This window comes from Drosophila ananassae (genome assembly GCF_017639315.1).
Source record: "Drosophila ananassae strain 14024-0371.13 chromosome 4 unlocalized genomic scaffold, ASM1763931v2 tig00000071, whole genome shotgun sequence".
NCBI lineage: Eukaryota > Metazoa > Arthropoda > Insecta > Diptera > Drosophilidae > Drosophila > Drosophila ananassae.
This window is the reverse complement of record NW_025319041.1, coordinates 2,871,523-2,891,244: the sequence shown is the minus strand read 5'-3', so window position 1 is coordinate 2,891,244 and position 19,722 is coordinate 2,871,523. Positions and strand designations below refer to the sequence as shown.

Sequence of the window (19,722 nt, the reverse complement as noted above, 5' to 3'; positions counted from 1 at the left end):
TCATTCTTTGAAACGAATTAGGGGCTATTTTTAATCCAAAAGGTAATCGCGTGAAACGATATGAGCCGTTGCTCGTTGAAAAGGACGTTATATCTCTTGAGCCTTTTTCGAGTTCAATTTGATGGAATCCTGACATTAAGTCAAGACATGAAAAGTATTTTGCTCGACCTAGTTGATCTAAAATGTCATCAATTCTAGGTAATGGGAATTTATCAGATAGTAATTTTTTATTTATCTGGCGGTAGTCAATTACTAATCGCCATTTCTTAACATTTGACCCGGGGGATGATTTCTTAGGCACAAGTAACAATGGGCTATTGTATTCAGATACTGACGGTTCGACAATCCCGTCAGAGATTAATTTACCTACTTGCTTTTGAATTTCGTTCACCTGACTATGTGGGCTTCGATAGTTTTTTATATATACGGGTTCATCATCTTTTAATCTCAATTTCTGTTTATAAAAATTATTGGTGGTTATTGATTCGGTTTCCAATCCGAATATATCGCTATACTGGGTGCATAAGCTAGAAAGCTGTGACTTAAACTGTGGAGGGAAGTTTTTTGAAAGTTGTGATAGTACGGATTTTTTCCTATTGTCTGAATTTGTATTGACTACATCGTAGTTCGAAAGTGGTTCATATGTTAGGTTATCAGTACTGACTACTTGGTTGGTATTTGTTGTGTTTAGTAGTCTTATGAAGGCATTATTAGATGTTGCTATGGTATTTGCAATATAAATGCCATGCTGAATTTCCTGATTTGGAATAAATACACTGTCTTCTTTTAAGTTAAGCTCAATTTTCCGAATAACTTGGGATCTTGCTGGCAGAAGTATTGAATTATTGCCAGAACTATGAGTTATTGGTACATTAATTGGAAATTTTAAGTTATTGGGTCTAATTATAAGCCAATCTTCAGATGGCTTGAAGTCTAATTGACAGTTGAATTTTTTTATAAAGTCGATGCCTATTATTCCATCGCATGGAATTGGGAAATGTGAATTTAGAATATGAAAATCGTGTGGAATTATGTATTTAGTTGTCTGTATTTCCAAAGAAACTAAACCTTTGGATTTGGTTATTTCTTGACTTATGCCTTTTATGTCTATGATGTGATCATCTTGGATGTTTTGGAAGGTATCCGAAGTTTCTTTTAAAATGGAAATGTCTGCACCTGTATCTATTAAAAAGATAAGCTCTTTTCCAGTAGCTACATTGAAAAATGAAACGAATATATTTTGACTGAGATTAATGGTGTGAACTCTGACTTCTTTTACTATTGAGTATTTAAAGGGCTTTGGGAGTTTCCCGAAGTGTTTTGGTCAGTATTTTGTGCAATTCTGACATTGCTTTGATTATTGCCATTGGGGCCTTGGTACGAGTTTCCACCGCCTCTATAGTTTCCTCTATATTGGCCTCGTCCTCCCCTGTTGTTTTGGTTGTTGTAGTTATTGTTGTTATTTTGGTAATTGTTGTTGTAGTTATTGTAATTACCACGAGAATTACCTCTATAATTTCCACGTCCGCGATATGAGCCGCGCTGTGGATAATTCTTGAAATATAGGACAGTATTTGACTGTCCAGTTGCTTCGGTGCAACTATTGACAAATTTGGAAACAGCATCGTTCATAGTACTAAAGGTGCCAGCTTGCATGATAAGTTTCACCTTATCGATTGTGCAATTTTTAGTCATTGCTTTGACCGCATGCTGCGTGGAATAACTTCTGGCTAGCTCTAAAGGTAAACCATCCGTTATAAATGCACCTTCTAATGCTTTCGTCATCTGCTCAATTTCTTGGGTATATTGGTTAGCAGTTTTATTGCGCTGCTGTAGGTTCATCAGCTTTGCTGATAATACTTCTACAGTTTCGCCCTTGACGTTGCCTATTAGTTTAGAAATCACTTCAGTAATTGTTGTCTCATTACCGATTAGATTTCTGGCGACACCTTTTAGCTTTGTTTTTATTATGGAGACAGCTAATTCTTCGTGCTCGCCTTTTATCGATTCTATTATTTGTAAAGCATCAATGAAACTCGTTAAATTTTCAGCCTTACCATCAAAAACTGGTATAAGCTTGGATGCTGTATTAATAAAATCAATATTTGATTGTGCCATTGTTACAAAGTTAATTATTTTGTTTTCTATTACACTAGAGGTATCTGAATCTGCTGAATTGTCCAGATCAGTGTATACCGCTGGAATAGTAAGATTATTCAAATCTTCATCCTCTATTTTGAGGTTTACTTTGGGAATCTCTTCTGACTCTGATTCATTCGCTTCTGTTGATTCTGAGTCAGGTGCAGTGTCAACTGCTATTGGGGTGTTTAGAACGGTTGGTATCGATATTTCTAAACTGTACTTTTGTTTAACAAATATTAAATTAGATCGTAGTCGGATCAAAAGTTTCGATACCTGCGACCAATGATCTTGATTTAACCTTTCCCTGTGTTTATGTATTAGCATTCGTGCTTCATTAAAGCATTCTACTAATATTTCAACATGCTTCCTAACAGTGTTCGTTTGGATAGGTCTATTCTGGGTTAGTGACTTATATGATCTGTCAAAATTAGTTTTAATGTTTGATAATTCTGTGTATAATTTGTTCCATTCCATGCCTTTAGTTTGGCCGTACTTTGTGAGAGGAATATATTGACATATTTTATATTTATTATTTTATTTTATTTTTTTTTTATTTCATTTTCTTAGATTTTTAGGTGTTAACATTTATGTGTAATCTGTTGTTTGTGCTATATATATTTTTTCCTTATTTTTATTTATTTGCTGCTTATATTTTATCCAGGTCATTTCCCCGGCTCATATACCTTTTTTTCAGACAATTATTATGCAGCTTGTAAATCTTATAAAAAACAGCGGCGCACATAATAATGACAATGATTACTAAAAGTACATGTACCCAATATAGATCAACGTTGGTAGATTCTACCTTGTTGATGACATTGGCAGTGGAATCCACTGTTTTTATGTCCAACGTCATTTTGGTGGGTTTTGCATATACTTTTATTTGTGTTTCATTAAAATTATAAAGATCTTCTGTTGGAAATTTACTTATCGCATTACTGCGCATTTAAGTTAACAGCTTCCTACCTAGTTTTTTGCGTAGCTTTACAGGCTACACGTCTAATCGAGCAGAAAAGGTTCCGCTCAATTTTACAAAATATTATATTATGAATATAAAAAAAATATGCATCGCAGTGCAATCAAAAAAAATATGCAGCGCAGTGCATGAAAAAAAAAAAAATTTTTTTCCCAGGTTTGGTGGTCCTTCCTTCCACGTCAGCTGGTCGTCGCCGGTTTGGCTGCGCTGACGCTCCCTCGAGGGCGCAGGTGGCGGTCGTGCCTCCCACGCTTGCTATTGTTTTGGGTTGGTCTTCGCTTTATTCTTCGGCTTCACGCATGTGCAATTGCATGCTGCAGAGTTGAGAGGTCCGGGGCAGTCGGTCGGGCAGACCTGTGGTCGTTTTGGCAGAGGCTTGGAAATATTTTGTGTCGATATTAGTTTTTGGTTTATAACTTTAATTTGATTTTCCGAGCGAGTTGTGCTCTGTGGTACTTTGTTTTGGAGGGTTTCTCTTAAGAATTCAAGCTCGTTGTATAGCTTTTGCGCCGTCGTCCATGGGGGCGGAGTTGATTGAGCAAATAGTAGCCACTTTATGCGGACTATTCTTTTGTTGATTTTTTTCTTTAGACCTCCACGTACCATTGTGCACACTCTACTCACTCAGACGTTTTTCTCGTATGATGTATTTTTCCTTTTGCATTTTCAATCCTTTGATTCCTTTTAGCCTTGGTTCCGAATATCTTCCTAAGTCCTCCAGGACTCATGTCACGGTCGCCATGAAATAAGTTTGGTTTTGTTTTGTATTGAAATATGTTTGGGGTTTATTTATTGGAGTTTATTTATTGGAGCAGCAATGGTGCCGCTCCAACGATCGAAATGTCTCTGCTCTTTTACAATATTCTTTAAGTCTAACTAAGGCTAAGTCTCATAGCTGCGCTGCTCGCAGGCAGCGGCAGAGAGACGGCTACGTATCTATATACTTATGTATATTGCTATGCGCTCTCAAGTGTAAGCGCGAGAGGTATGTATATGCTGTCCGTTCGTTGCAATTATGCCGACGCTAGCATTTACCGTGTGTGGGCTAATCCATAACGATCGGATCATATTTCGGCCACTTAGGAGTTATGACCGGGATTTTGAAATATGTAAACACTGCAACAAAGTGTTACAGTGTGTACCCTTTAAGTATCTTCGGTACAGTGGGTATTCAATATATGTGCATACTACAAGCCATCGATGCAGTAACGACACAAATGCTGGAAAATGTTATCCAAAATTATCCGAACAATCCCGAGGTTGCCATTTGAATGATGTCTTGTTCCATACATAATGACATAAATGTAGCTTCAATATAATGCCAAAACCAATTTGATATCTAAAATCGTTTTCGTTTTATTTGAATTTATTTTCCCATCGTTCTTATTGGGGCCATTTTAAATTACCTACAAAAGCACAGAAATTTCTCCCCGTTATCTTTTAACCTTTCTATTTACATTTACCAACTCGAATTTATTCCCGCGATTCGAGCCGTACGTTATGCAGCATGCGCCCCCCGGTCGGTTGCGCTGAAGGTGGGTAGAACGTATGTAGTGGGAACCGCGTGAAAAAAATAAAATCTTTATACAGTCTTAATCTTCCAGCTTAAAAAACAACTAAGTTATGCCAATTTCTATCATCCAGTTATATGACAGATATAGGGTGAGGTGATTCTGACCAGCGCCTCTAGCTCCTCTCCATCACTGCTAAGGTAAAAAAAAAACAGAAAACCCCCAAATATTAGGAGAGGCCAGGGGAATCGACCCAGTCATTTCTCGAAGAAGGGGGGAAGTAGAACACTTTAAAGAAAAAACCCAAGCGCCGTAAAAAGATTTTGTAAAAACAACGGATGCTGGTTGCGGAGAGACCGGGGAAAGGTGGTCCACCCACCATCTTTGTCATTTCCCGAAGGAGAGGGAAAGTGGAAGGATATTTAATCTCCCCACCTCAGGTGGCAGGACAGGCCAAGCCAGGGAGGAGGAAGTTTAGTGGGGTCAATCAAGCATGAAACGTATGAACGAGTGGTCCGTATAGGGAGAAGAATCCTCGTTGGGGCATCGCGACCGTGTCTAGAAAGTTTGGTGGGTGAGAAATGACGGGTTCGGCGAGCGATGACGGGGGAGAAAGAAAAGAAAAACGGCGCGGAAAGGGGCGATCCCTTGATTTAGGGATCCCATATAGCAACAGTCCTGGCTAGAAGAAGCAAGGGGCACGAAAGGAAACCTGCCAACAGGAGTGTGGCGTGATGCTGGAAATTAGGATTAACAGCAGAAGCAGAATCGAGGAAGATTAACGGGCGCTCTAGGCACAATAGAAATAGGACCAATGGAATGGTCCAATGCATTGGGGCGACCAAGGGGAAAGTATTCTTAGAAAGGTGGGAGTGTTGAGTTGGAGAACCGCCCCAGCTTTAAAGTAAAGAGATAAAATAAAGCGAGTGCAAAAGTGAACTGAAGGCCAGGGTAAATGAGTCGGATTGGACCATTACCAAAAAACAGCATGTAGCCTAGGCTCAAAGCTTAGAAACGGACCAGTCAGGCGGACCTTATCGCATCCTAAGCGCAAGCCAGTTATTGAATTTTTTCGTCACTAAAATTTATATCATGTATATTGGGTGTGGCATGTGGGTTCGAAACCGGTATTTTAACTCGTTAACAAGAATTTGTTATTTGATGAGGGCGAAAGGGGCTTGTCACAATTTTAATACAAACTTGATCTGCGAATGTATTAAAGGAGTGTCATATAGTATATAATTTATTGAAATATACATCCGTAACGTCACTCTGTTCTACCACCGTTGTTGTACTACCGCAGTCTTCCCTCGTTCACACTTTATATCACTCTTCGCTTCGCGATCGGCCAGTTGCATCTAAAGGTGCTTGTCTCGCTCTCTCGCGGTATCCCGGTCGCTCCGCAGCATCAAGCGTTGATCCGCGCCCCCGCGTTTTACTTTACTTCTTCGGCCAGTCTTCAACCTTTCAAACCTAGCACAAATTTGTAATCAACAAAATCCTCAACAAATTCAAAATTAATTGCGCTGATAAATATAAATCAAACCGAATTTGTTTTTATTTAGAACCTGGAATTCTCAACGTTATTTACAGAACACGCTCGGTAGCTTAACATGTGGTGAACTCCTACGTGATTATGCTTGGGAAAATAATTAGTTAAATTTTTTTCTATTGAAAATTTTGTGCTGTGCGTTTTAAAATATATAGAAAATAAAAATTTTAAAAACATTATTTGGTTTGTGATTTGTGCGCGAAATATAAACATATATTAACATACATACGCATATGGAATCCGTTGTTCGCAGATGCCTACAATCGCTCATACATATATTACCTCGTTATATAGCATTTCGTTGTTCGAGTGTGCCTCTCCCGGAAGGAAGCTCTTTTTGAGTCAAAGAGCTGTGGTCCTTTTTGAGGATTTTCAAGGATTGCTGTCCTCCTTTGACTTTTGGTGGAGACATTTCCGGAGGCAATGATAAATGATTAAATGTCAACATCAACGATGCGGCTAGGGAGGCACGATTTCCTGGACCAGGAGGTTATTCGCCGCTCCAGTTTGTTGCCTGCGAGATCGATGCTGATCAACGCAACTTCCGCCACCAATTTTGTTGCGTCGTTTGGTAGAACTTTTCAGGCTTTGCCCCGCTGCCGGCCTTTATAAAGGAGTATCTTACCTAGGTCATTTGTCCCAGGTTCCGCCGGAGTGGCATCAAGCTTGCAAGTTTTTTTTGCCACATCACTGTGTGCTGAAGAAGGTCAGCACCACGACGGAACTTAGGGTCCGCTGTTATCACCTCAGGTTATACTGGGAATGACACCTTAATGGCTGGTCCTGTCATCTAACCGAAGCTTTCACATCCTGCTGTGGTTTTGTTCATTTGCAAAATGTACCGTTGTGTGAGGATGGCTCCGTCCGTTAGCTACTTGACGTGCATTCCCCTCTGGATGAGCTACAAACATATACATTGAACACTATTACATATGGAACAAAGCCGACTTCCTATCTATCTGTTCGAGCCATGCACCAATTGGCTAAGAACGAAGTCGAAGACTTTCCATTGGAATCTGAAATCTGGATTCGAGAATTTTACGTTGACGAACTTATTTCTGGTGGCAATACCAAGGAGGATATTGTTGGCATTTTAGGGCAAATGTTAGCGTTTCTGTTCAAGGGCGAATTTCAGCTGCGGAAGTGGTGCTCCAATATCCCTAGCGTATTGGCTGACGTGCCTGAAGAGAATCGGGAATCTTACTTAACTTTTGATGACGGCAGAAACTTCACGAAGACGTTGGGACTGGCTTGGGATCCTTCCACTGCTACTGCTTTCTTTTTCTGATCTTCAGTCCACGTCGAAGCCGATGTTCAGTGTTATCTTCAATAGCGCGGTTGTACGATCCACTTGGCCAAGTCGGTCCAGTCGTTACTATGTCGAAAACATTCTTGCATCAGAGTTGCCAGGAACAGCTTTCTTGGAATGAAAGCTTGTCTCAGGTTTTCTACACGGAGTAGCAGGAGATCTGCCAGAGCTTCAATCACATCCAACACGCAGGATTTAGTCGGCTGGCGTTTACTTCTAGAGCTCTCGTATATATTCTCGTAGCATTGAAGCCTACGGTATGTGGGCTGAGAGCGAGTCTCGTGTATTGCCTCACGAGATGTTAGAGCTGGCTGAAGCTGAGTTGTTCGCGAGAATGATGGTAGAGGTCAGTCTAGGCGCTTACAAAGGGAGTTATTTTTGTTGGTGCGATTCGTTAGTTGATTTTTGCTGGATTCGAGATGAGCTAGCCAAGTTTAACGTTTTCGTCGCCAAACGCGTTTTACCCATCTAAATTCTGACTTATTCCATGGAGTGGCGTTATGTGTCGTCCTATCTTATAAAGGTACAGGAGGACAGACCTGCGACGATAGTAGTGGAGAAGCCAGCTTTAGAAATTCGCCCTTAAATTTTATTGATGAAATATACAGACCTCGTGGCGGGGGGAGAACTGTGCTCAAGGCGATAAATAAATGCGTGAGATGTTTTCGGCCTCGTTTGCTTGAGCATGTAATGGGCGATCTTCCGAAGGAGAGATTGGAAGGTTGTCATGTCCTTTCAATGTAACCTGCATTAATTTTTGCGGTCCTTCCTTTATCCCACTAAGGTTCGCAACAAAGTCCCCATGAAATGTTACATCAGCCTATTCATCTGTTTCGCGACGAAGGCCGTCCACTTAGAGCTTGTGACGGATCTGTCCATCGCCACCTTTTTGCATGCACTGACGAGATTCATTTCTTAATTAAAGACAACGCCTTTAATTTTGTTGGAGTCAAAAATTAATTGAGCGAATGAAAGCGGAAATTTAGGAGTTTGTTACCGACGAGCACCAGAGAGCCTTCCAGAGTCCATTGAGTCCATCCCTCCCCATTGTCCCCACTTTGGCGGCTTGTGGAAAGCTGCTATTAAAACAGCCAAGTATAATTTTCACCGGGTCGTAGGCTTAGCAGTACTAAAGGCCGACTAGTTGTATTGCAGCGACGATCGAAATGGCTCGTCTCAGGGCAAGACAGTGAATGATATAATGGTGGTGAAGGGCAATAAGTTGCCGCCAATGAAGTGGCTCCTGGCCAGAGTAATGGAAGTGGTAGTTAGATCTGACGGAGTGTGTAAGTGGCGCTGATAAGGACAGCGTCCAAAGCTACAAGGCGGGTCAACAAATTGTGCTTGCTGATCTTCCAAACGGGGGGAGTATGTCTTTTCAAGCAGCCGTCGCAAGTCTCGCCGGCGTTAATTTATTGAAATAGATATCCGTGACGTCACTCGGTTCTACCGCCGTTGTTGCGTCTCTCCGTCCACCCTCGTTCGCTCTTTATATCTCATTTCGCGTTGCCCGTTCTCTTGCATTTGATCGGTCACCTGCATTTGCAAGTGCTTGTCTCGCTCTCACGCGGTCGCTCCGCAGCATCAAGCGTTGTTTGCGCTCCCACGTTTAACTTTACTTCTTCGGTCGGTCTTCAACCCTTCAAGCCTAAAACAAATTTTTAATCAACAAAATTCTCAACAAGTTCAAAATAAATTGCGCTTATAAATATCAAACCGAATTTGGACCTGGAATTCTGAACGTTATTTACAACTACCAGCAAACGCTCGGTAGCTTAACAATTATAATACATATTTACACACATGATCCTTTTAATTGTCGAGGTTCAGTTCAATATTTTGTTTTAGGGTTCAATTTAACCGTAAAGCCGCAGCCGCTCAATGCATCAATGCAAAAAATACAAGTAAAAGTGAAGCTCAGAACAATGCATTTGTCTATCAGAGGCGAGGCGGGGTGAACGCACACAAATAAAAAATGAGTTAGTGTGCGCCAGCTCTACAAAAATGCTCAAAATGCTCATGCGCTTCAAGTACTATCTATTTAGTAAATGGCCGCTATTTAGAAAATAAGCCGCAGTTAGCACATCTAATTCCGCAGGATTTTCTAAAATCGACACAAGGATTTTGGAATTAATGATTGAGGCTATAAATCCTATGAGGTTATGAAACCAAGAATTGCGGAACCACCTGTTCGATATAGGGGTGTTTCTCCGTCTTTTCTGCTACTTTCCAGAGACCGCCAAAAAGGGGAAAGCGCACAGTGGGAAACGACTGGTTTTGCGGGGATTTATTAATAGTTTAGACAAAAATGATTCTATTTTTAAACGGATAATTTTTTTCAAGATAAATACCTTAAATTAAAAAATCAAATTTTTTTTTTCTATTTTTTTTTTTACAGCCCTTTTAGCTCATTCACGATCTCCATAAATAGTTTTATCAATGATATTACCGTATATGTATGTTTCCACAGCCAGAAGTTTGTTTGAAAACATCTTTTTTCCTTGACATTGGACCTAAAAGAATGGATTTAAAAATAATATGCGGTAAAATGCGGTTCACTTTGGAATTTTTACGTTGATAAATTTATAAAAAAAAACATTGATATCGAACCCGGTCGAACTATGAAAGTTCTGCTCTACGAAAGATAAGTTAATCAGTAAACATTAAATTTCTTAAAAGAACTATAGAATATAAAGACAAATGAGAAACTAAAAGTTATTTATCCCATATAGGCGAGGCGGGGTGAACGCACACAAATAAAAAATGAGTTAGTGTGCGCCAGCTCTACAAAAATGCTCAAAATGCTCATGCGCTTCAAGTACTATCTATTTAGTAAATGGCCGCTATTTAGAAAATAAGCCGCAGTTAGCACATCTAATTCCGCAGGATTCTCTAAAATCGACACAAGGATTTTGGAATTAATGATTGAGGCTATAAATCCTATGAGGCTATGAAACCAAGAATTGCGGAACCACCTGCCCGATATACGGGTGTTTCTCCGTCTTTACTGCTACTTTCCAGAGACCGCCAAAATGGGGAGAGCGCACAGTGGGAAACGACTGGTTTTGCGGCGATTTATTAATAGTTTAGACAAAAATGATTCTATTTTTAAACGGATAATTTTTTTCAAGGTAAATATACCTTAAATTAAAAAATCAAATTTTACAGCCCTTTTAGCTCATTCACGATCTCCATAAATAGTTTTATCAATGATATTACCGTAGATGTATGTTTCCACAGCCAAAAGTTTTTTTGAAAACATCTTTTTTCCTTATACCATATTGAGAAAAGTACTCGCTTGACATTGGACCTAAAAGAATGGATTTTAAAATAATATGCGGTAAAATGCGGTTCACTTTGGAATTTTTACGTTGATAAATTTATAAAAAAAAACATTGATATCGAACCCGGTCGAACCATGAAAGTTCTGCTCTACGAAAGATTAGTTAATCAGTAAACATTAAATTTCTTAAAAGAACTATAGAATATAAAGACAAATGCGAAACTAAAAGTTATTTATCCCATATAGTATATAAGTAATCTATTACGAAACGATATTGGCGCCAAAATTAAAGTTGAAATTTAAATTTATCACCGCTTAACCAGTCGTTTGTCGAACAATTTTCTCTGCGCAGCTTCTGCAATAAGATCTTTGCCCTGGTAGGACCAACCGTGCCCATCGGGTCATAAACCCGAGCGACGGAAGATAGTATAGATCTCCTAGTTGGTTAGCGGTGGGCTGGAAATACTTCAAATAAAAAGGGCAGAAGGATACCATACTTATCCAAGAGTCTTTGTGAACGCACTGCCATTGCCTACTTTAAGTCGGGCACTCCTTCCAAAACCTCTGGGATATTGGGCACCATTTCCTTAATTGAAACTGACCCTTGTTCAACTCTTAGCTTAGTAGTGGAGCTGTCTTCCTTCAGGACGCAGTGATGGGGAAGGAAATACTGCCACTTACCTCGTAATTCCTGCGGCTCCAGAGACATGCGATCTAGATCCAAATATTCCATGATGAACGACGTATATTGGGCCCTTAAATTCGGATGACGATCCAGCCGGAGTCAAGTAGCGCTCGACAAGGAAGAAAATCTTTTAATCGGCGCTCTCACAACCTCCAGGACCGACTCCCGCAGGCATGAAATAAGCCATCTGAGATTCTTCGTCTTGGTCAAGTGCGGATGACTGTCAATAGTCGTCCTAAACAGGGCACAGAAATCCGGACACCCGGCATCGCCGCCTCTAAATGTTGGCATCTGCAGCGGGGGCAATGAGGGAGCAGGCCTGAGTAGTTGAAATCCCATCACCACTGGTACCATCCAAAAGCGTAGAGTGCGCAGCAACCTCAACCTGGATGCCAACGTGCACGTCTGTAGCCAACTGCTATAGTTTATCTATAGTTTAGCTCCACCAATTCCTCCTGCAGCATAGTGAAGCGATGGCGCAGACGTTTCTCCATTAACTCGAGGGTCAGAATGGTAGAGTCGTCGGTCTGCATCGCAGCCTTGACCTTCCGATGCAGGATATCCATTACCTGACACGTCACATTTGCACGTCTCCGCAGCATCCTTTCCCTACTTGAAGCAGATCCAGTAGCTTCAGCTTCAGACTCCATTAAGTAATTAAAATGAAACTTTGTGACAGCAAAAATATCAGCGTTTTAGTGGCACTTTTAATGCTGATCACAAAAATGTTACTTTATTAATATTTTTTAATAGGGGTCAAATAAGTAGACGAGGTTTAGTTTAATATCTATATTTTATTTTGTGGTTGAATCTAACCCTAAAAACGTAGCCGCTCAAATGCATTTGTCTATCATTTTTTTGGCAAGAGGCGAGGCGGGGTGAACGCACACAAATAAAAAATGAGTTAGTGTGCGCCAGCTCTACAAAAATGCTCAAAATGCTCATGCGCTTCAAGTACTATCTATTTAGTAAATGGCCGCTATTTAGAAAATGAGCCGCAGTTAGCACATCTAATTCCGCAGGATTTTCTAAAATCGACACAAGGATTTTGGAATTAATGAATTGCGAAACCACCTGCCCGATATAGGGGTGTTTCTCCGTCTTTACTGCTACTTTCCAGAGACCGCCAAAATGGGGAGAGCGCACAGTGGGAAACGACTGGTTTTGCGGCGATTTAATAATAGTTTAGACAAAAATGATTCTATTTTTAAACGGATAATTTTTTTCAAGATAAATATACCTTAAATTAAAAAATCAAATTTTACAGCCCTTTTAGCTCATTCACGATCTCCATAAATAGTTTTACCAATGATATTACCGTAGATGTATGTTTCCACAGCCAAAAGTTTTTTTGAAAACATCTTTTTTCCTTATACCATATTGAGAAAAGTACTCGCTTGACATTGGACCTAAAAGAATGGATTTTAAAATAATATGCGGTAAAATGCGGTTCACTTTGGAATTTTTACGTTGATAAATTTATAAAAAAAACATTGATATCGAACCCGGTCGAACCATGTTCTGCTCTACGAAAGATTAGTTAATCAGTAAACATTAAATTTCTTAAAAGAACTATAGAATATAAAGACAAATGCGAAACTAAAAGTTATTTATCCCATATAGTATATAAGTAATCTATTACGAAACGATATCGGCGCCAAAATTTAAGTTGAAATTTAAATTTATCACCGCTTAACCAGTCGTTTGTCGAACAATTTTCTCTGCGCAGCTTCTGCAATAAGATCTTTGCCCTGGTAGGACCAACCGTGCCCATCGGGTCATAAACCCGAGCGACGGAAGATAGTATAGATCTCCTAGTTGGTTAGCGGTGGGCTGGAAATACTTCAAATAAAAAGGGCAGAAGGATACCATACTAATCCAAGAGTCTTTGTGAACGGATTGCCATTGCCTACTTTAAGTCGGGCACTCCTTCCAAAACCTCTGGGATATTGGGCACCATTTCCTTAATTGAAACTGACCCTTGTTCAACTCTCAGCTTAGTAGTGGAGCTGTCTTCCTTCAGGACGCAGTGATGGGGAAGGAAATACTGCCACTTACCTCGTAATTCCTGCGGCTCCAGAGACATGCGATCTAGATCCAAATATTCCTTGATGAACGACGTATATTGGGCCCTTAAATTCGGATGACGATCCAGCCGGAGTCAAGTAGCGCTCGACAAGGAAGAAAATCTTTTAATCGGCGCTCTCACAACCTCCAGGACCGACTCCCGCAGGCATGAAATAAGCCATCTGAGATTCTTCGTCTTGGTCAAGTGCGGATGACTGTCAATAGTCGTCCTAAACAGGGCACAGAAATCCGGACACCCGGCATCGCCGCCTCTAAATGTTGGCATCTGCAGTGGGGGCAATGAGGGAGCAGGCCTGAGTAGTTGAAATCCCAGCACCACTGGTACCATCCAAAAGCGTAGAGTGCGCAGCAACCTCAACCTGGATGCCAACGTGCACGTCTGTAGCCAACTGCTATAGTTTATCTATAGTTTAGCTCCACCAATTCCTCCTACAGCATAGTGAAGCGATGGCGCAGACGTTTCTCCATTAACTCGAAGGTCAGAATGGTAGAGTCGTCGGTCTGCATCGCAGCCTTGACCTTCCGATGCAGGACGTGTCTGGTAATGGCAGACACGTCACATTTGCACGTCTCCGCAGCATCCTTTCCCTACTTGAAGCAGATCCAGTAGCTTCAGCTTCAGACTCCATTAAGTAATTAAAATGAAACTTTGTGACAGCAAAAATATCAGCGTTTTAGTGGCACTTTTAATGCTGATCACAATAATTAACCGATATGAAATCACGTCGGGGTCACAAAAATGTGACGTTATTAATATTTTTTAATAGGGGTCAAATAAGTAGACGAGGTTTAGTTCAATATCTATATTTTATTTTGTGGTTGAATCTAACCCTAAAAACGTAGCCGCTCAAATGCATTTGTCTATCATTTTTTTGGCAAGAGGCGAGGCGGGAGAACGCACACAAATGCAAGATGAGCTAGTGCAGCGCAGCTTTGGAAAAAAGCTCCCTAAAGCGCATGAACTTGACTTGATTTGTTGCTCCTAAGCGCATCACCTTTGCAGTTTGGCAACTTTCCGTGATTGCATGAAAAGTATTGCATTTGTCCGCTTCGTCCGGGCTTGCTCCAAACTCATCCCTCATAGCTTGCGCGAAGTCACTCCACGTAGTGTGCACCACTTGGTGCACAATTGGTAAAAAATCCGATTTTGGTGCATAAACCCTTTTTTTTTTTTTTCTAATTAATTTTTATGAATGGCCCATACTAATCGAATCTAGATATCTTCATTAGAAAAAGACTGCTTTCAAAACATTTTTGGTGGCCACCCTGTAGTGTTGTCACTCAAACAAAGTCAGGTGCTTGAGAGACCCTGCAATGTTGTTAAATTGGCGCGAAAAACTGGTAGACTTTGCGTGCTTCCTGCTTTGTGTGAAAAAAAAGTTGGAAAAATTTAAAAATGGAAATTCCTTTCGAAGGTAATTATTAATGCAAATTAGCTTAAACAATTGTTATTATGTGTCTTGTTGTCCAACTGTGAACTGTTTTATATGTGTATCTTTATGGATTTAAACTAACAATTGTGTTTGTGTTTTGTGGAGAATAACTTATTAATGGCACAGACTTGCAAAAGAGTAAGAACGAGAAATTAACTATAAAAGAGTCCTTGTTGTCATACAATTAACCATTTTTACTCCTTTTTGCTAAACTTGCGTTTATCCAGGCATATATGTGTTTGGTCACGGGGCTCTTCTTGCAATTTGAAAAAGCATCAAACGCTCAACAATCAACTGAAAATGGAGGTAAAAAAAAACTGATGGAACTGGATTGCTGGCTCCGAGTCCAATAACTTCTGAAAAGGTATTCGCTTTTTTTTATGGAAAATGGGTTTACTAAGCAGCAATACATAAATGTAAAACAATTTAGTAACATGGCTGCGATATTTACCCCTCTTATTCGAAAATAGCCGAGGAGAAATTAAAATGTAGACCTGCTGGAATAGCATGCACCGAAATGAAGCAAAAGTTTCCTTGCTAAACTTATTGAACCATACCGCTTCAAGAATATTACTGATGCAAAAGGAAGTTTGTGAAACACTTTCAGATTTTACTTATTGTACTCTTATTTTTAGCTATGGGTTTGATGGGTCTACTGGTCACAGTTTATACAAACAAAAATTAAGCATCGCAGAGTCTCAATCTTTAGATGATTTGTTACATCATTACTCATCACAATTACATCAATTATTCCCATAAAAATGATAAATCAAAAACAAAGAGTCATTTGGTTAAATAAATCGCCTCAGTCTATACGATTTTGGCGTCCTCTAAAAATAGCATACTTAAAGGACGCAACGTCTCTTATATTAGAAGAAAAAGAAAACTTGGACAATCAGATTAAAAACATGGATTTATTCGTGCATGCTTTTCAATCTAATGCAATTTTTGTAAAATTCGATGGGCATCTAACACTTATAGACGGCAAGGTGTTAAATATATTAACAGGAACAAAATCCTGCCAGTCGTGTCCAATGTGTGGGACAAAGCCCACCCAGCTTCCTACTATAAGTGATTTTTATTCCAAAATATTTGATATGAAGCCACATACGGATCAGTATGGATTAAGTTCCCTTCATGCATGGATGCTTTTTTGAATTCTTGCTTAAAATATCATACAGAATTGAGCTTAGAATGTGGAATGTTAAGAGAAATGACAAAATCGAATTGGAGGCACGAAAATATAAAGTTCAAGCAGCGTTTAGGAAAGATGTGGGCCTTCATGTAGACAAGCCGAGACAAAATGGCAGTGGCAATACAAATGACGGAAATACGGCGAGGCGGGCATTTTCCAACCCAAAATGTTTGTCCTCTATATTAGGAAAAGATCACAATTTGATTCAGCGCCTACATGTAATTTTGATGGCCATAAATTGTCATTACCCTATAAATTCATAAAAATTCAAATTATTCTGTTTTGAAACTTTTACTATATATAGGACCAATTACTTTTGGTACCCCATGTCGCCAAAAGTACACAAAATTAGTGTATCATCATTGAAAAATCAATTGTTCCTTTTGGCTCCTTAGCAGAAAGTGCATCAGAGGTAAGACACAAACTTTTCAAGGCTGACCGAAAAAATCATGCCAGAAAATGTAGCCGGATTGACAATATGTCAGATGTCTTTCACGGAGCTATGGATTCGTCTGATCCTTTACTGTGTAGTTCTTGGTTCACAAAAATCAACAGGATGCCTCTGCCAGCAGAGGTTGTCGATCTTTTGGATTCGCCAATCATATCCCCAGGTGTTTTCCACAAAGACGGAAGTACATCCCAAAACTCGTGCGCAGAACACACAGATGAAGAAAATGGCAACGATGATGCAGGTGACACTTTTGAAATCGAATTAGAGGAAGAGGTACCAGACGATATTGAAAACTAAAATACAAGGAAAAGAGTAAGTTACAATTTTTGAGTTATTAAAAAAATGTAATGCAATTTTTTTTCAGTGTTTGTTAAATTTAACAATGGATTCTAAATACGTAACAGATTTTAATTTTATTTTTCTATAATGTAATACCAAATGTGATCCAAATTATAATTTGTAATAATTTCTTAAATAAAAGTGCATTTTTAACCACTGTGCGATACGCAATAACACAACAAAAATGTTTCAAGTCAATATCTTATAAACTAGAGTTTATGCCCACAGTGCACTGGCGAAGAATCGAACCACATCTTGGCTGGTCCCTTGATCTTTGTATAAATTGCCAATAATAAAAACGTCTCGTCCCAATTATACGCACCAACCACTTTGTTGACACGATCGATGAGTTGGTTCACTGATATAGTATTCTCGTCCTGGATCAAAATCTGGCAAAGTGTCTGTGATTTCCTTTACCGACGCTTGTCTCACGTTGTTTGTAGCTAGTGATATTCCTCCTGTTTTCCTCTGTGCGTTGTTGCCTATTAACTTCGTCATCTGCACTTGGCCTCTACATGATCACCAACTGCGCCATCATATTCTTCAGCTGGGTCATTTCATTCTGCAGTTGTAAAATAGCTGCCGCTTGTGACGTCACCGATTCATCTCGTTGACTCACGTTTCCAATAGCTTGTGGCATCTCCACGTCTCCCGATTCCTCGAATTCAACTAGTCGCTGTACTTACTCTGCTCTGGATCCCGCAGCTGCAAGATTTCGTTCTCTTAACAAAAATCTCAACTGGTCCACCTTGAGTTCTGCTGTCTTGACCATTTTCCTCAATGCTTTTTCAAAATGTTCTTTTCAATGCGAATTTCACCACGACGCCCATATACACACAATCCCTGTCTGGCTTTTTCTTTGAATCCGTCTGCCACGCACAAGTATCGAGTAATCTCTGGGGCTGCTACCCACTACCAACTTTCCACGCCGACGATTCTGTTCCAATTTTTCTGACCATATCTTCACTACACTGCGCCAACACGTTAGTATCCCACTTCTGAACTGTGAGAGGATGGTTTTCTTAGTGGTCTCATAGGTTTATTAATGTGTGGATATGTTAGATTTAGTTTTACATAATACAAGTTTTGGTCTTAACTTATGCGTCGTTTCTGCTCTATTTCTTGATTAACTACTCGCAGCTTTATTATCAGTCTCGTTCTACTATTCTATAAATTATATAACAGCTTCTGTTATCCAACATTTGACTGTTGGTCAGCTGATTACATATAGTGGAAACAAACCCATTCATAAGTCATAAGTCCAGCTTTCGTGAATCGGCCTTGGAGACTGTTGGATTGTTGGGGCTCATAGACAAAAATGATGACGTCGCATTGGAGCTGCTAAACAAAAGGTTTAGTAATCGCAGGCTCATTTTTTAAGCTCATGTTAATGAGATAATGAATCTGAGGGCCGTAGAATCCGCATCGGCGACGAGGCTTTGCGAGCTTTCGGACAAATTTAATTCGCATATGCGAGCCCTGGCAAGCATGGGCACGGCGAAGCAGATTGCTAGCTGCATCATTATCCAAGTGCTGATCCAATTATCGGATTCCTTGGATTCCATTCCAACGTTGGAGTCCATCGCCAGTTTTCTTGAGCAAAGATGCCGGACTTTGGAAAGCATGGATTTGCCGACGATATCACATGCACCAAACTTTGCGTTAGGACGTCGAAGACCCTTTTATCCAGTTAACTCTGCATTTGTGATCACAAACTCTTCCGCATGCATGATGTGTGATGGCCATTCTCACGTGATAAACTCCTGTCCAAGGTTTTTAAGCTTGTAGCCTGAGGATCGTTTAGGCGAAGTTAGGCGATTGGATTTATGCCGTAAGTGTCTTGGATCTTGGCACCTATCTCGGCATTGCAATGCGTCAAGCTGACGTGCGTGTGGACGTCATAATCTGCTGCATTTTGGAGGTAATTCGCCAGCTCAAGACCAAAACCCCTCTCCTGCGGTTCCCACATCTAGCGACGCAGTTTCTGGTTCAGCATCCGCCGCCGTCAATTCTCTCGTCGCTAAGGATCGGTTTGGTGATGCGGTGTTGCTAGCCACTGCCAAAATTCTGGTTAGGAACCGCTCCGGAGATATACTGCCCTGCTGAACGCAGCTCGATTCTGGCTCGCAGGTGCATCTAGGCACTTCAAGACTGGCGGATCAGCTGCAGCTGCGAAAGATAAAGTCTTCGGTGACTGTATCCGGTGTAGGAGGCGCAGGGTTCTCTACAGATGGGTTTTCTGTGCAATTCAGCTTGCAATCCCAATGCTCTGACTACTCTGCGCAATTAACTGCGATCGTAGCATCCAACATCACTGACCTTCAGTCCAATTGTGCATTGGACGTCAGCTCTTGGAAATTTCCCGTCAATGTAGAGCGCATGAAGAAGCGTCTGGCCGGGATCTACACAGTGGTGACTAGTGTCGTAGGTCATATTACCCAGTGTGGATGTGTAGCCGCTATTGGACTTTGGTGGCGAAATGGTTACCGACATGCCATCGGCCAGCTGAAGTGATATCGGAAGTGATGAAGGATGAAGTAACGATGACGGAGTGTGCCGGGTGCGTTGCTGATGATGGCGTCCGGAGCTACAAAGCGACAGTCAACAAATTGTGCCTGCTGCCCCTTTATGATGCTGTTGACCAATAATTTATTGAATTTGTTTATATTTTCTTTTATGTTTATGTCACCATATTCGCGTCAAACGCTCTCGTGCATTCGATCGACCACCTGCATCTGCCGTCATGCGCTATAGTTGT

The 19,722-nt window shown here is 40.4% G+C and overlaps 1 protein-coding gene and 1 long non-coding RNA gene across 2 annotated transcripts; one reads left to right on the top strand and one right to left on the bottom strand.

Annotated features, from left to right (window-relative positions):
- Positions 1-212: 212 nt before the first annotated feature.
- LOC116655206 (GATA zinc finger domain-containing protein 4-like) lies at positions 213-3,899 on the bottom strand. Its single transcript, XM_044717809.1, has 2 exons — positions 3,743-3,899; positions 213-3,493 (listed from the first exon to the last, which is right to left on the bottom strand). Exon 2 carries the CDS (start codon positions 2,614-2,616, stop codon positions 1,279-1,281), a length of 1,338 nt encoding a protein of 445 aa, XP_044573744.1. The 5' UTR covers positions 2,617-3,493; positions 3,743-3,899; the 3' UTR covers positions 213-1,278.
- Positions 3,900-16,434: 12,535 nt separating this feature from the next.
- Positions 16,435-17,135, top strand: LOC123257841. The gene is made up of 2 exons (XR_006507913.1): positions 16,435-16,937; positions 16,990-17,135. It is a non-coding gene; the product is annotated as an uncharacterized LOC123257841 (long non-coding RNA).
- Positions 17,136-19,722: the final 2,587 nt, after the last annotated feature.

Bases quoted from the DNA above. Each gene is read 5' to 3' on its own strand.
- LOC116655206 (XM_044717809.1), bottom strand. From the start codon at position 2,616: ATGGAATGGAACAAATTATACACAGAATTATCAAACATTAAAACTAAT.